At 32.5% G+C, this 17,257-nt stretch overlaps 3 protein-coding genes across 5 annotated transcripts in view; 2 read left to right on the top strand and 1 right to left on the bottom strand.

Moving 5' to 3' along the window:
• Positions 1–2,015, top strand: part of LOC143893653 (uncharacterized) — a 13,173-nt gene extending 11,158 nt beyond the window's left edge. The window contains 2 exon segments of the mRNA XM_077399262.1: positions 152–1,546; positions 1,845–2,015. Of these exon segments, the coding sequence (XP_077255388.1) occupies positions 152–607 (456 nt within the window). The 3' untranslated portion in view covers positions 608–1,546; positions 1,845–2,015.
• Positions 814–8,384, bottom strand: LOC143893668 (venom acid phosphatase Acph-1). 3 transcript variants are annotated; one of them, XM_077399310.1, is made up of 7 exons: positions 8,244–8,384; positions 3,055–3,179; positions 2,647–2,763; positions 2,332–2,545; positions 1,851–2,059; positions 1,231–1,572; positions 814–1,083 (listed from the first exon to the last, which is right to left on the bottom strand). In XM_077399310.1, the coding sequence occupies exons 2-7, from the start codon at positions 3,145–3,147 to the stop codon at positions 814–816; spliced, it is 1,245 nt and encodes a 414-aa protein (XP_077255436.1). In that variant the 5' UTR covers positions 3,148–3,179; positions 8,244–8,384. The 3 variants fall into 3 exon arrangements, with proteins under 3 accessions (XP_077255436.1, XP_077255435.1, XP_077255434.1); XM_077399309.1 differs by lacking the exon at positions 8,244–8,384 and adding an exon at positions 4,647–4,736; XM_077399308.1 differs by lacking the exon at positions 8,244–8,384 and having other exon boundaries at positions 3,055–4,374.
• On the top strand, positions 8,374–17,257 carry Acph-1 (venom acid phosphatase). The gene is made up of 14 exons (XM_077399261.1): positions 8,374–8,519; positions 8,664–8,904; positions 9,129–9,246; positions 9,417–9,527; positions 9,833–10,098; positions 10,310–10,593; positions 10,935–11,143; positions 11,252–11,487; positions 14,647–14,944; positions 15,094–15,204; positions 15,462–15,730; positions 15,884–16,167; positions 16,475–16,680; positions 16,948–17,257. Exons 3-14 carry the CDS (start codon positions 9,142–9,144, stop codon positions 17,188–17,190), a joined length of 2,622 nt encoding a protein of 873 aa, XP_077255387.1. The 5' UTR covers positions 8,374–8,519; positions 8,664–8,904; positions 9,129–9,141; the 3' UTR covers positions 17,191–17,257.

Here is a 17,257-nt window from a genome sequence, read left to right as displayed (position 1 = left end):
ATATATATATATATATATATATATATATATATGTAGATAAAACATTATATGTGCATATATATAAAATCATTATTAGAAATGTTTGGAAATTATTTAAAATGGAGTAGCAATAACTATGCAACATAATTATACAATAAATTTTTCTTTCTAGACATCCATATGGATATATCGTGTACAAATAATTTTGGAGTTTTGTAACTCATTGCCGATATGCGTCAAGGTAATCGATTACTTGATGACGAAATTAAAATCGCTTCAGTCTGCGCTGACCAAAAATGAGGGGAAAATTCGGAAAAACACCTATGTCGTGATAAATCAATTGCATTTGGTATTTTACGCGTTAAACATCGCTCTTGAAAAATATCGTACACGTATACCGAGCGACCAAAGATCTCGATCTGTGGAAAAACGTATACCTCATGTCGCGGATCTTTGGAAATTACAATACATCGACAAGGAACTTGAACATACAGGTTTAGACTTGGATACTGCGGAGAAGCGATGGTTAAATGCTTTGGAAAATAGTGCGGTTTTCACGAAGCATTATTTTGTACACGTCGCCGAAAAGTCACTTTCGCTAGTCCGTCGTGCTACGCTCGCAATCTAACATGAAGATAACATATAACGTTTTTTAAGTTCAAAGATCAAAGCGTACAACATTACGTAGAGTTACATACATTTAGTTATCTACTTCTACATTATATTTTTTTGTCTTCATGTTTTACACATCTAAAAGTCTTATAAAAATAAAAGAGAAAATGTTGATTTTATCACACTAAAATTAACATTTAAAATTCTACGTATATGCGTGCTTTAAACATTAAAAGCTACATAAAATAATATTAAAATAAATATTAAAATCTTGCTTTGATACGAAATGAATCCATTGTACGTCGATGAGTTAACGTCCTCCTTTTTTTTCTCTTCCGTTAAGTTTTCGGTAGACCAGCTACATAAAGATCGCGAGTCTTGAGGTATTAGATTGATAGTGGCATTTATTAAAGTCTGTAGTGGACATATATCTGTGCAGTTTGGTAGTGTCAGAGTGATCGTCGTGTCGTCGATATTCATGTAATACGTAATCTGAAATAATTTTAGTATTGTTTCAAGTTATTAACGACAGCTGGAACATTTTTAAATAACAATAATAAACACTCTGAATCGAATAGTTGTAAAAACTGAACATAAAATATTCTAAACAATAAATAGAGCAAGGAAGTAAAATGTTACCTTCATCCCGTGAATACCCGTATCGTTATCGAAGTATACGTCGAATATCAACGCAGACGCTTCATTGGGAATGTGAGGCGACCAGAGATCAAGATTTTTTAGAACCCCGACGATGTTTCTCGCGTCACCACTATACACCATCATTTTTCGCGTCCTTGATATATCGCCTACTATATATTTTAACGAGTTACCGATAATCTCTCCTAAAAAAGTTCCACCGTTCAACTGTCTCTGCAGATGAGTCGCCGAAAGAAGATCATACTCCAACAAGGTGACGTTGCGCATTGAACCATCGGGGAACACGTCCTTCGCCCACGTGGGTAACATATCATTTCGCTCCGCCTACGTATTTGTATACGTATGTACAAAACTATTACACTGATGGAATACACGTCACAAACATATATTCTGTTAATACTTTTCAAGATTTGACAAATTTATAAGAGAAGAAAAAAAGCGAGTCAACTTGAGAGATCTCTTTTATATATATATATATATATATATATATATATATATATATTTTTTTTTTATTAAGTATTATTTAAGAAGATAGTGTAGGTCATTCAGACTTGGAGAAAAAGAGCTCGATTACTTCAATATATTTTACTTTGCAGACTTACCAACGTTTCTAAAGTAGCATACAAGAGAGCCACATCCGATGGAGTACTGATATTTCTTTCAGTGTGTTTAGAAAGATAATCGAACAAAGGTTGATACTGAGCTAGCATCCTTTGGGTTTCGGTTGTTTGCACGATCTGGTTCATCTGTGAAATAAACGTCGGACATAGAGAACCCAGCATCAATGTGTCCTCTTCCAATTCCAGGTAATCTGCAAGACGTTATCAATGTTACGTAAAGGAATAAATTTTTAACTTTTACAACACTGCTTACGTTAGATATATTGTCTACGTAGATTTGTACTTTTCATATGTCGTGTCTATGATTTGATTTTCATTAAGAGAATGTTGTATTATAAAATATACTTTGAGAAAGTATAATAGTAGAAAATAATTTTGTGACGTGTCGTCCGCGTTGGAATAATTGTCCTACGGACCGTAAGATGTACATAAGAGACATATAAAGATCGAGATAATTCCGTACCAGTTGGTATCGGTTGCCACTTGAGATTCTCACGCCATATTTGATTTCCTGCAGGCGGCCACAAACCGGCATTAACGAGCTGGGCCGATAAAATCGACAAGGAATGTTCCGTTGTACGTGCCTTCATAATTTCGGGCGTATATGTGTTGCCCAAAAAATCGTTGTAGATCTCCCGTAAATACACCCCGAGTTTGTATATGTTGAGCTCTGCACTCTGCCCGATCACGAGACATGATGACAATAATTATAATTACGTATTTCTAATCAGGTAATTTTATACTGATATCAAGTTAAAAAATTAATTATTACACATACCACTGGTATATTCATCGTGGCGGAAATAAAGTTTTCGTATGATAAAGTTTTCGGGATACTGGTCACGTTGATTGTTGCATCGTCATCCCACGGCGCGTACAACTTATGCGCGAACAGCTGTAACCACATCGCGGATCATCATATTTCTTGTACATCGGGGTGAGTGCGAAATCGTAATACAAACGATAATAACGTGATTTCTCGTGTCAAAATAAGTTGAACGTGTAGAATAATTTTTTTCGTACGAGGCTTTGTTTTCGAAATAAACGATTTTGAAAATATATCAAGTACACGTGCACTTGACTATATATTTCGATTTTCGACCTTTGTTCTCGCTTGTACTACGATTTCGCACCCACCCTGTGTATATATTACGTTACGTTTAAAATGAGATATGTATGTACTTACAACGTGCACTAATTTTAATTCTTTTACAGCTAAACCGGGAAGTATGCAGACAAATAATGCGAGCATGATGCCGACAAAATGTAGCCCGGCCATTTTTACGCGTCTTCTCTTCGGGGAGAGTACCGCTTTAACAACAACGATAAATATAATTACAAGTAATATAGGACTGATACGAAACTGAAGAAAAGACAGGTGAAGGTCTAAATCGCTCGTCAACAATAATATATGACAACGCGGCCGATGAATCTCGCAACTGAGATCGAGAAAGACGATATAAGCACATGGCATAAACGATAAGTAGTCGTCGTAGTAGAATAGAGCGTTGTAACGATTTAACACTAGAAAGTACCAAAAATCTACCTATATACCTAACCCTTTCTACCGAGGGGTCAAAATAAAAAAAAAAAAGAGAAAAAAGACAAAAGTTTATAAAATTAAAACGCTGTATATTTTAATAAAGGTCAAAGAAAATTTTAGAAATTGTGTGTGTGTGATGTTTTAAAAATATATAATAATTATTTTAAAAAATGTCAAATAAGTCATTTTGACCTGGGTAGTTTCTAGTGTTGATTCTCTAATACTTTTCCGGCTTCCCGTGCCCTCGTTCAACAAACGGACGTGAGTGCTTTATCGCTCATTAAGTGTAAAACAAGGATAGAATAAGCAAAAAGCGCTAATAGCGCGCTCCTCGAATGCAGTCCTCGTGTACTTTTATCAACTTCTCATGCAGACAATTTATCGATAGCTTCGACTTCCTGAATATTTGACGCTGGAGAGTAATATTTGAAAATGTGTTTTAGCACAGAAAATTGTTCAAAACTTCACATATTGAAGAATTTGGATACTTGGGATGTGCTTGAAGCTTTGATTTTATCTTACGTAATTTATAACGTTGTTTTATTTTAAATTTATAAGCATATAAATATAGAGGCCGAACGAGAGAAAAATGTTATGTTTGTGATATTATATATGAGTGGTTATATATAGCCCAGATAAGAATTTTCCTTTTATATTTCCGTTCACATCCGCAAAACGCGGCTGGTCTGCCGCGACGCTTCCGAAACCAAGACCACTTGTATCCGCGCAGCTGACTGATAAATACAGATCCGCGTTATCAGAGCGTACAAGTTAATTGCGATAAGACATGCCTCTGACAAACCGACAATTCACATATTTTCGCTTTCTTCTCTTATCGTCACTATAACAGGATTTACGTAGCAATATTTAAAGTTCAGTTCATGTAGCTTGTTAATTATTTCGAACGTTGGATACTAGTTTCTCTTTTTACCTATTTATCATTTTATACTAATAATTGTTTACCTTCACTGCTGGCATAACTTATTCACATAACATATAACATATAATCTGATAATTATACTCGACGTATTATTGATGACAGATTTTATCACATAAGATAATAAACGTATGAATGTCAACTTTGGAAAGAAATATCTAGAAGAAACAACGAGATACACGTTGAAAAGTTTATATTTGTAACAAAATTGACACCCCGAAAAATTTTGTATAACATCATACTCATACTTTTTCGTTTATTCGCACGTTAAACAATATACTTTTTGTTAAATACTTGCTTTTTGACTCTTGTTTCTTCTCCTCGGACTGAAAACTGCACAAACACTGACAATTAGCGATGCAATTACTATGCACTTATACCTCTCGACTTTACCTCTACCGGTTATCTTACCATTCTAGGTATCTCATTTGTACGACGATAACAATCAGTGGCTCGGCCGACATGAGCAAGTTAAGTATATTCGGCAATTAGGCAAACAAACATTGCGTCAAATGAGTCTAGTTAAACAACCTACCCATGAGCAGCACGTTATATCGTACAGTTAAATTTTAATAAAAGAGTTATGATTAATTTTCATATGTTAGGTGATTTTAATCAAGTGTTTTTAAGCAAATATATCATTATTTAATAAAGCTTGATAATATATGCAAAAATTTTCAAATCTTTTAAAGATACAAAATGGGAAAATGAGGGTACGTGAAAATATCATAAACTTGTATAGTACTTTTTCATTACTGTCGAAAATATTTCTGCGAAATGTAAAATCGTTGGAACACTTGATTTGATAAAGATTATGCGTTCTACTCGTGATCTCATCAACCATTAACATCTTGATATAAGTGCAGAGTACGTACAGTTTTCACAAAAACTTGAAAAATTTCAACGTTTCTAAAAAAAATCTTATTACACTGATAAATTCATTTATATTAGTAATTAAGATAATTAATATTTTTCAATTTAGTAATTATATTAAAACATTAAGTCAAAATTTTTTATTAATTAAATTATTGTTAGTAATATCGCGTTTAATAAAAATAAGTAATATGGTTAACCATTTTTACAATTATACATGTGTAGTAATTTAAGTATCAACATTTATGTGCTTAATTAATCTATGTACTGACGTTTATATCATGCGATTTCGTAACCCATACATATCGCATATCGCACGTGATACGCGAGATCGTATCATTCATAGCAAGCATAAGAAAACGTGATCGTCGTCGGTGATGATACATGTTAATTACGGTATCACGAAGATAGTGCCCCTCCGCGGTATATTTCACGAAAGCTAATGATAAGTCGCAGCAAAGACCAATGCCAGAAAATAATTTTAACATCGTTAATTAACCATTAACGATAACACTGTCAGTTTCTCAAGTAACATATGTTATCGTAGTAAATTGCGATCAATATTTCATTGATCTACGTTAATTGATATACAGAATATAAAAATATTAATATGATTCCAAACATGAAACGAGCAAAGAAAAATATCAGAACCATATTTATTCAATTTATTCAGATATATTTTTATTCAGATATCTAATCTTTACGAGGAATGATATAAAATATATAAATTAACGAATCTTTGGAATATTAAAATATATGTTTCTATTATTATTATTATTTTTCAATACATGTCTCCAAAATACAATGGAATCGGACACAAGTCACATCTTATCTTAAATATAGGTATATGTTGAGTATGTTGAGTACTGTAGAAGCAATCACGGATCGTTCGAATGTCGATGTTGATTAATTACGATCATTATTCGTTAAGCGATGTGATAGCATCTATGATGATAAAATATTACTCGCCGATATGTCAAATGCGAAGTCGGAGACTAATTGATTTTTCAAATATTAATTATGCTTAACTAGTCAGCAGAAGGGTGATGCGATCAAAACAAACAAGTGTGATATAGAAGAAGAGTTGTTTACATATTCAGAATAATTCGCAGGCTCGAAGAAAGGAGAGAATATCGAAAGTATCTTATCGAAGAATCTTATTCAATTATTCAATCGCGCACATATATATAAAATTTCAATTTCAACATTAGACGACAAATATTCTGTATCGTTAAATCACTCAGTTAATAAGTAGCTGCTTTTAAACGAATAACGATTATATCGTCAGAACGGTACTGGGGAAAAGCCGGAAAACATGAAAAATTACGAACGACGCACTCTATCGCGCCGCGGGTATCCCCGATTTGCCGCATAATCACTATGAAGTGTATATAAGTGATTCTTCCTCATCTAATAACAGAGTTCTATTTTTATCACGAGAAATTCGCGGAACGTCATCTATACCAAATCGCTCATGACTTAAGATCGCTTAAAAAACTACTGCTCGACATTCTTGTCGCGGAAAGAGGATTAATTATCCGTAGAATTTTTATAAAAATATATAAAAATGTACAAATTTACAAATCTACATAAACGTATACCTAATATATTCAAATGGAGTAAAAGGGCTGCGATCTTTTGACATTTTGAAATTTCATGACTAGTATTGAATATTCATACGGCAAATTTCTCGTATTTGTGCTCTCAATTCGTGATACAGAGTATTCTAAAAGCAGCCTTGGGGCATATCATTAATTATGCTAATTATACATGAAGACCGTTATTGAGTTATGACGCGAATGGCAGATTGATGCGAATAAATTGAGAAACATAAGTCGAGATGCATGTACATATTTTTGTGATGTAATTTCGCTGAAATCGTTTTATTTATTAATAATTAATATAAAGTTGTTTTAATTAAAATTATTGTGATCTCATGCGCGAGTCGACGCATGTGATTTTTGCGGTAAATCACGTGAATACGAATTATCTATATATCTTTCACGTAGTATAGAACGTGTTCTAGCATTCGCGAATAATATATATAGTTTTCGTAGAGCACGTTCATACTTTTACAAATGACAATACGTTTATGATTAGCTAATAGCTAATAATGTTCTTACTTATGTGTGGATAAATGCACGTGACTGGTCACTACCATATATTCATGGGTCACACAGTAATTATATTTGTACAGTTATATGTATATTTCATACGAGGGATGCGTTCATCTCAGAATTATTCTCTGCTATATTTGCGATCCAGTTTAACAGGAGGAAAATACTATGTACCTTACAAATATCGCGCAAGTTTTCAAAGTATTTCTTTTAGATATGTATTTCTTCGTGTACGTTTGAGAATGCGAAAATTGCTTCAATATTATGCAATCACTGCGTTACGTGACAAGCGTAATTTTTTTTGTTTTATATGCCTTTTATTATTCGCTGCCTAAAGCCTCTTGACTCGATACTGAAATAATCCTTTTCAATTTAGTACGTGTTGCTTCGCACGTTAAATCTAGCAAATAAGATACATCTAATTTTTTTATTGAGTTTACCAAGTATTATTACTCTAACGCATTTACTACGTTATTTACGTACTGAATGACATGATTAAAAACTGCAAATATATTTCAACATTATTAATACGATATCTTAATACCGTTATGTATATTGCTGTGTAAATAACGACACTTTGATGCAATTTTCACATTCTCAAACGTACATACGTGTAATGAAAGAAACCATGAATTATTGTGATTACGTTATATAACATCACGTGCATTTTATACGTTTTTTCATATGAGCAAAGGAATCTGAACAGAACATGATATAAGTGCTCTGTGACGTGTTTTTCATACACACGTATGTACATATTTCACGCATTATATAATATTTGATGATCGTTTCTTAAGGCGCGACACCGGATAAAAATTCCGGTGTCATATAATTTATTTCTAAATTAATAATAAAATTATATCTCAGTTTTACTAAAAAAAATATATTTTTGTTGTGTTAATTACATTTTATTTAACAGAATATCCTTCATCTCGTCAGCAACATTTTAAGAACGACGTCATGGCATAATTATTACGAGAGGATTGACTCAAGTTCCAACAAAGGGATATTCCATTTACTCGATCGGCATTCTCAGGACACTCATGAGATTTATCCGTAATGAGTGGCGATTGACTAACGTATCTTTTTCCTTGCTGCACGCAATTAATTTACGGCGGAATATTCTGTGATGTCAAGTCCGGCGATTTCTGCGTAAACCCCCCGCCGTGCTTTCGTGCCGCGTACGTAATTATATGTCTAGCATTGTATAAGAAGTTTATAAAAAGTTTTATTCTCAGAGTAAAGTTTATAATGTTGATAAAAAAAAGAAATAGAACTTTTAAATGTATAATTTCCGAAAAATTGAATCATGGATTCTCCTACAGTTACGTGCGTCATAACGTTTACGGTACGACGTCCGATAAAATGACTCGGACAGGAAGTACAATATGGTGGGGTGTACGCTCTTGCACCTTAAAAGCCTTACATGGTATGAGAAAAAGGCAGTATTCAATTAATCCTTACAACCGGTAGTTGGACAGATTTCTTCCGATTTGTGTTTGACAAGTGCTACTTCGTCAAACGCCGAAAAAAAACGATTTAATTATACGTCAAATATCTCATAATGTGCGTCACGTTCTACAGTTTTTAAAAAATATTTATAAATATCTCATCATTTAGATAATACAAAATTTTAAATCAAGACTTTTAATCATTTGGGATTTACGGTACTGTAGCTCTAATCATGAAGTCTTGTGTTTTTCGTGCTGACCATTAAAAAGAATAATATTAGAATAAGATATCTTTACTTCAACGTCGTGCATACTTATATGAACCTCGTGTATTTTCAGATTAGGTACCAACATGCGTTCGGGTAATATTTTTGATACGTATGTATTAATTGCTTTTATCAGCTTAAACATAATTTTGATCGGAGGTGTACCTTCTGAGCTTAAATTAGTTAATGTGGTAAGTGCATTTAGATAATACTATTAATATTTAAACATTACACTCTCTCTCTCTCTCTCTCTCTCTCTCTCTCTCTCTCTATCTCCAATTTAATTTTTATATTATTTTCTAGATTATATTATCCGCGATCGTATATATTTCAATAATTGTTTTTATTCATCCTTTTACAGATATTCAGACATGGCGATCGGACACCCGATAATAACGGTCGTGAAATGTTTCCGGACGATCCGTATATAAATTATTCTTTCTATCCGACAGGCCTCGGACAATTGACTGTAGTAAGTACGACATAATATTATCCAGAATGAATTCTATAAAAAATGTAAGAATTAACGTTAAGAGAATTATATGTTGCAAGAACTTAATTCTAGTGAGATTGAGTCGCAAATTTTTGCAGTGCTTGTACGTATTTCTTATTCGAGAGAAGAGATTTTATACATATAAATTATAATTTTTTTATTTTACTAAATATATTATTATCACGTCTCTTTCTACTTCAACTATACTTCTTTCTACTTTTTATTTAAAAACAATTGCATTTCACTTGACTACTAACTGATTGCATTTATGTGATTATTTACAGGATGGCAAGAAACATGAATATAGACTGGGAAAATTTTTGCGCTTTAGATACAATGACTTTCTTGACAATTTATACACACCAAAATTAGTCGTAGCTCGTAGCTCGGATTTTGAGAGAACAAAAATGTCTCTGCAACTTGTTCTCGCCAGCTTATTCCCACCGACAAGTGTACAACGATGGAATCCTGTTTTAAATTGGCAGCCGATCCCGACATCATACACACCACGTATCGACGACAATATCATCCTGGCCGACGAGTGTCCGCAGTAAGTAACGAAAAATAAATAAAACAAGCAAAGAAAACGAAAAATTAATCTTTAAGTGGTTTGTGTACGCTTTAATTATATTTAAGAGATATATAATAAGAATATTTGAAAAAAAGTTGTCGTAGTCAATCTTTTAGAGACATCTACCTATCCAAAAAATTAATATAAATATAATCAAGATAACTTGATCTACATTTAAAATCGTTTTCAGGTACCTCGACGAATACAATCGAATCGTGAATTCGCCTCAAGGACAAGCAAAGATTAACCAATTCAAAGACTTAATGGACAACTTGACAAAGTTAACCGGCAAGAAAATAAAGACATTAGAAGATCTTTATTTTCTTTACCAGACTTTTGCGGCCGAGTCTTCCCTGAAATTGCCTCTTCCCGAATGGGCATACGATTATTTTCCTTATGGAGCATTGTTTGATGGAATCGTGGCCTTCTACAATATTAGTAATTTTACTCCTTTAACAAGAAGGCTATATGCTGGTAAGTTATGTTTATCTTGACGAAAACAGTTCCGATAAAATTTAATTGTCTAATAATATACAAATTAATAATTATTAGAAATATAATAATAATTATATGAATTTTATTAATTTATCAATTTGATATATTTTCAAAAAACCTAAAAAAAAATTAAAATTATACAAATCTTGTACATAATTTTGATTGGGAAAGAAGAAACCAAGTACATTTAATTTTCTTTTGTTATGAAACTCCAGCCTATTACACAAATGTGACAGATTTGTCAACAATTGAATGTTCACACTTCCATGTAGAATTTCATTATTAAAACGTCATTACGATAAACTATTGCACTGCTTTAGGTCCAATGATCCGTTCTATGACGGACAATATGATAGCTGCGCAAAATCCAACCGCTGCGCCAAAGACGAAAGTTTATTTATACAGTGGTCACGAAACCAACATTGCTAGTATGTTGCACGCGTTCGGTGTGTACAAGCCGCATGTCCCCGAATATTCTAGCGCAGTTGTTCTGGAATTGCAACAGATCGGTCAAAAATATTATGTGAAGGTAAGCGTCTTATACAAACACGTGTTACATTATCCAATAACAGAAGAAGAGATGATACAGATTTTTAATTATTTTTATTATAATGTATCATATAATGGGTTTTTTCAGCTCGTGTATTATCGAGGCATTCCGTCCACTGTCAAAGATCTTCAAATCCCAGGCTGCGATATACTGTGTCCTTTCGATAAGTATCTGGATCTAATTGAAGACTTGATCCCGTCTGACGAGGAGATGATTTGTGATAAGAGACAGACTCCGAGTTATGCCGGCACGGAATATCCCGCTGGCTTGCAAAATATCCTAGAAAATTTAATTAAGAGATCAGCACGCAAAGAGAACATTCAGTGATAACACGTGTGTCTTACTAATTGGCTAATGAAGGTCTAAAAGATGATAAATGTTTACACTCTCTGTGCCATAAATATTACGATAAGAGATTTTTCACGAATTTGTTTCTCTTACGTATACACGTCTCTAAAATACAATGGTATCAGACAGAAGTTATGATTTATAGTCATGTCTTAAATGTATACGGTGAATACCGTGGAAGCAATCACGGATAAGCGTGATCCTATCGAAAGATGTTATCCACGTACTCAATCGCTAATATGTAGCCATATATATAAAAATAATTATTTTACGTTCAACGTTAGACTACATCGTTTGCGTATAGTCTTTGTTTCAAACAACGTTGGACGTAATTAGATGAAATAATGTCACTTGTATTATCATATTATCGTAATCATAAACTATCCATTGTTAGCTCGTAACGTATTATTTGTTTATAGTTAATCATTGTGTAACGAAAAAAAGAATTATAACATTGATAAATGAAACATTTTCATGACAACTATTCATTTTTATTTAGATTTTCTAAATCTATCTTTTTTTACTATTGTGTATTAGTACGTCCTCGTACGACACGTTCATACTTTTATGAATAACAACACTGTTTAATAGTTAAATAGCTAATGGTCTTCTTACTTTTGTGTAGATAAATGCAATTGATTGGTTATTACGTTCACGGTCGCAGTAATTATCTATTCGTTACTGTCAGTTATATTTATACTGTGCATATATTGCATACGGAGGACGCGTATTATCTCAAAATTATTTATTCTCCACTGTAACCTAGTTTTACGACAGAAAAATACTATGTACTTTACAAACATCAGTTTTCAGAATATTTCTTTCAGATCCATGTACGTTTGAAAATGCGAAAATTGTTGAAAATTGCATCAACGTGTATTAGTGACAACGTGACAAGCGTTATTTTTTTTTTTTATGTTTTACGTGTCTTTTATCATTCAATGCCTGGAGCCTTTTTCCTAATTGTTGCTTCGCAATTATTAAATTATTGTCTCTTATTAAATTATTAAATTATTATGTAACATGTATTTAATTTATTTGTTGAATTTATTAGGTATTATTAATCTAACTCTTATATTAATTAATTTAATTACTGTATAACAATTCAAATCTGCAAATATTTTTCGACATTATTATAGCACTTATCTTAATATAGTTATGTACATTGCTGTATAAATAACAGCACTTTGATGCAATTTTCGCAATTTCAAACGTACACGCATAATAAGCAAAACCATGAATTTCTATGATTACGTTATACAACATCAATTACAACTTTATTACATTCATATAAGCAAAAGAATCTGAACAGAAAATAACATAAATGCTCTGTGACGCGATTTTCTCATGCACATAACATATTGAATAATTATTTCATAAAAGGCAAAAAAAATTTAGATATTATATAATATATGTACTTCTAAATTTATAATAAAATTATATCTAGAATTTCGATGAAAAAATATACATTTGTGATAAAAATTATATTTTATTTAACTGGACATTCTTTCTCGACGTCATCATCATTTTAAGAACGACATCATAGCATAAGACGTTGCTCAAGTTCTAAGGATATTTCATTTACTCGGCATTCTCAGGGCATTTGTGAGATTTTCTCGTATTGCGCATGGAGATTCACTCAATTCCTAACGCATCTTCTTTCTCGTTGCTAGCAATTAATTTGCGACGGAATATTATATACTTAACGTTAGAAAATTCGTGATTCTTCGAAAGCAAAAATAATAAATAATTTGATCTATTTTTACGGAATTTCATATTTATTGTAACTATATGTAATAAATTTTTTATTATTATTATTATTATTATTGCAACAATTTTGTCACATTATTTGACATTTTTATACCTAATTTTCATTCAGAAACAAATTTTCTTCATTTCAACTTTTTTCATTTCAACGTAGCCGTAATTGTTGATTGATTCGTCATTTTGGATTTTTAACCCTTCGTCCGCAAAGGTTTTTTTGGCACCTTTACGCCGCAAACCTGGGTCCTGATGTTTTTTTTAGTGTTAAAAAGCTGCAAAAAGTCTGAAAAACGTCATGAAGGTGTTTCAAAGCTTCACTTTGAAATATCAATTATAAACGTATAAACAATTTAATTTTTTCACATACGTTGTATTCAAAAGTTACAACTACGTTTGCGTTTCGCCCGTACATAAATGACCCAGGTTTGCGGGTGAAGGTTAATATCATCAATACAATTATTCTCAATACTTCAACACGCTACGGCACGTTATTTTCATTATTATTTTCATTCAATGGAAAATACAATTTTTCACACAGAACTTTCGTTTGCTGTGTGGTAAAAGTAAAAGAATAACCCAACTTTAGCTCGCCGATTAGTTATAGTATAGTTTTCGGAACAAAATCGTTTATGATGTATTCTTTCTTAAAAAATATTTTAAAATTTATATTTGCACAAACAAAGTTAAACAAAAAAGTTTTGGGACTGCAATACGTGTAACACCGCGCGTAACATATATATATAGAATAAAATAAACGCTTTTCAATATATTCTCCATTTCTATATATGTATATATCAATGACATATCACTTGATTATCGATCGGCGATTACATTTAATCAAGCATTCCAAGCAGATCTATATCAAGCGATATCGTCGACGTGTATGTATACAAGTCGCTGGGGAACATATAGAAAAGTAAAACTCGTTTATTTTATTCTATTTTATATGTATTTCATGTATTTTACGTATTTTGATTTTGATTTTATCAGTCCGAAACTTTTTTGTCTGACCTTGCTATATTATATATATAGGTATATATATATATATATATATATATATATATATATATATATATATATATATATATATATATATATATATATATTTATGTGCTGAATAAAACAGACGCAAACTAGATTTATGCATAAAAATCTAGCTATGCAAACTTGAAACAAATAGTGTATTGATTCAGCTCGGTATTGTTTCGAATGGATTAATGTATGTTCACGCTTCGACGGATTTTTATAGTGATCAAAAAGAAGGTACCTTATCTGTCTTTACGTCAAAAGAAAAGTCGTATTAAAGCATAAATTTTAACTTTATCTTTATATTTCTTCGAATGCAACATCACATATTTATTTTACGTCTGATGTAAACGAGCTCGCGCTTTATCACGAACAAAAGATTATATGCATATAATATGCATATTTTTACACACCTGTTTACACGACGCTCGGTTTTATCAGTTTATCGCTGCCACGACATTTATCGTTCTCGAGGAAGCATTTACTAATATAAGACTAATGGCGCATTACTTCTCCAGATTAGGTGCCAGCAAGATGGTCTCGTTCCTGATACTCGACAATTATTTGTCGATTGGTCTAATCATCGGCATAAACGTTATTCTACTCGCAAGTGCGCAACCTGAGCTTAAGTTAGTTAATGTGGTAAGTATACTATTTAATATAGCATTGTTGATGATCACGTGGAGTATTTTATGAATGTGTTAAGCCAAATTATTTTGGATCATTATCTATTATAATTAGATGAAATCCACACGCGTCCCACTAATTATCGATATTATATTTTTACGTAGGTATTTAGACATGGTGATCGGACACCTGATAACAACGGATATGAAATGTATCCGACGGATCCGTATTTAAATTATTCCTTCTATCCGGAAGGTTTAGGGCAGTTGACAATTGTAAGTAGTGCAAGTTTTTTCGAATTTTTCGGAAAAAAGTGATATTGGTGAAAGAATGCATTAATATGTGTTAAATTAAATTAATTTTCTACAAAATTGAATGGTTCAAAATCATATATATTGATTAAAAATATTTTGGATATTGTACCAGTTATTGCGTTTAAGTACAGAGGTGATAAAGTTTATTAAATGCGCTTTGTAATATACGATTTAAGATTGATTAATATATTTTGATTAATTATAATGCACGTTTCTAGCGAGGCAAGATGCGCCAGTATGAATTAGGACAAGTTTTGTACCGCGTATACAAAGACTTTCTGGGAGATCTGTATCTGCCAAAACTCGTTATGGGTCACAGCTCGGATTATGATAGAACGAAAATGTCTTTGCAACTGATTCTCGCCGCCTTGTTTCCGCCAATAAATGTTCGACAACGGTGGAATTCTGAATTGACGTGGCAACCGATTCCGACGTCATATGTGCTACGTGTTGATGATACGTTCTTCTTGCCTGATGAGTGCCCACAGTAAGCAGACTGATTTAACTCAACAGAAATAAAGACAAAAATAAAGAAAACGAACGAGAACGTACTGTTTAAATACGTATACTTAAGATACATATTCTGAAACTTGAAACGTCCACTTGAGAAGAGATTTATAATATTTGAACGTCGTTTCAGGTTCCTCAAGGAGTATAATCGAGTGCTGGCGTTACCTACAACGAAAAAAAGATTGTCCCAATTCACGGGCATGATGAATAAATTGACCAGGTTAACCGGCAAGAAGATCGAAAAGCCTCTGGATATGTATTACTTGTATCACACCTTCGTAGCGGAGTCCGCTATGAATCTGACTCTTCCCGAATGGGCGTACGCGTATTTCCCGGACGGTCCACTGTTCGATGGAATCGTAGCTTCGTACAATATTGCAAATTCTACTCCTTTATTAAAGAGGTTGTATGCTGGTAAGAGCTATAATCAATGGTTTACTATTACACTGGTGGAAATGGAAAAAAGAACACTATGGGCTGATAACGTGACTACTAACGTACGTGTAAGGTACCCCCAATAAAGATTTCCATATATGTTGTACGATCTTATCTTTTGTATCATGCACCGTATCATGCTCGACCATACGACGGAACACAGCGTTATTATCAAGTATCGAAGGGATAAAGTGTTTTTGACGTTCTTTTGTCCATTTCCACCAGCGTAGATACGGCTTATTATACGATATTATCTTTCTTACGGTACTTGCTTATTTTTTTAAAGGCCCCATGATTCGTGCCATAACGAAGAATATGCTAGCCGTACAAAATGCAAACTCATCGAACACGAAAATTTATTTATACAGCGGTCACGAAACTAACATCGCGACATTGTTGCACGCGTTTAACGTGTATAAGCCTCATGTACCTGAATACACCAGCGCAGTTATTCTAGAATTGTTACAGCAAAATAACCAGTATTATGTAAAGGTAAGTGCGGTATTATTACGTAAATAGTATACAAGGTATCTTTGTAAATGATAATACAACCAAAAAGAGATACGTCTTCATTAAAAAAAAATTAAGAAAATGTAGAGAATAAAAAGCTGTTCATATCGTTAATATTATATATTGTTAATTTTCTACGTTTTAGACGTATTTTTTGAAAATGTATGCCTGCACGAACAACATTTGAATTATTTATTAACAAAGATACATTACGACGTCAACCATTTATACCACGCAATAATTTTACAGCTTTTACATTATCGGGGCATTCCGCCAATCATCGACGAGCTTAAAATCCCAGATTGCGAAACTCTCTGTCATTTCGACAAGTTCCTGGGTTTAATACGAAACTTGATTCCATCTGATAAAGAAATGGCTTGCGACAAGAGACAAACTGTGGATTACGCTGACACAAAATATCCGGCTTACTTGGAAAAAATAGTGTACACGTTAATAACAAAATCACGTATTGATTTCAATGGGAATAGATAATAATGAAAACACCTAAAGCTAATTGATTTTAGATATATAACTTTAAATAAAATAATTTAATATTTAA

This window comes from Temnothorax americanus, unplaced genomic scaffold (genome assembly GCF_048541705.1).
Source record: "Temnothorax americanus isolate GAGA-0224 unplaced genomic scaffold, ASM4854170v1 Scaffold124, whole genome shotgun sequence".
Taxonomy (NCBI): Eukaryota; Metazoa; Arthropoda; class Insecta; order Hymenoptera; family Formicidae; genus Temnothorax; species Temnothorax americanus.
The sequence above is the reverse complement of the archived record's forward strand: the minus strand, read 5'-3'. Positions and strand labels throughout refer to the sequence as shown.

Bases quoted from the DNA above. Each gene is read 5' to 3' on its own strand.
- LOC143893668 (XM_077399308.1), bottom strand. From the start codon at position 3,342: ATGCCATGTGCTTATATCGTCTTTCTCGATCTCAGTTGCGAGATTCAT. The intron at 2,060-2,331 runs GTACGGAATTAT...AACGTCTTGCAG, and splicing joins GTGGCAACCGATACCAACTG to ATTACCTGGAATTGGAAGAG. The intron at 1,573-1,850 runs GTAAGTCTGCAA...ACAAATACGTAG, and splicing joins ATGCTACTTTAGAAACGTTG to GCGGAGCGAAATGATATGTT.
- Acph-1 (XM_077399261.1), top strand. From the start codon at position 9,142: ATGCGTTCGGGTAATATTTTTGATACGTATGTATTAATTGCTTTTATC. The intron at 14,945-15,093 runs GTAAGTATACTA...ATTTTTACGTAG, and splicing joins AGCTTAAGTTAGTTAATGTG to GTATTTAGACATGGTGATCG. The intron at 16,168-16,474 runs GTAAGAGCTATA...ATTTTTTTAAAG, and splicing joins ATTAAAGAGGTTGTATGCTG to GCCCCATGATTCGTGCCATA.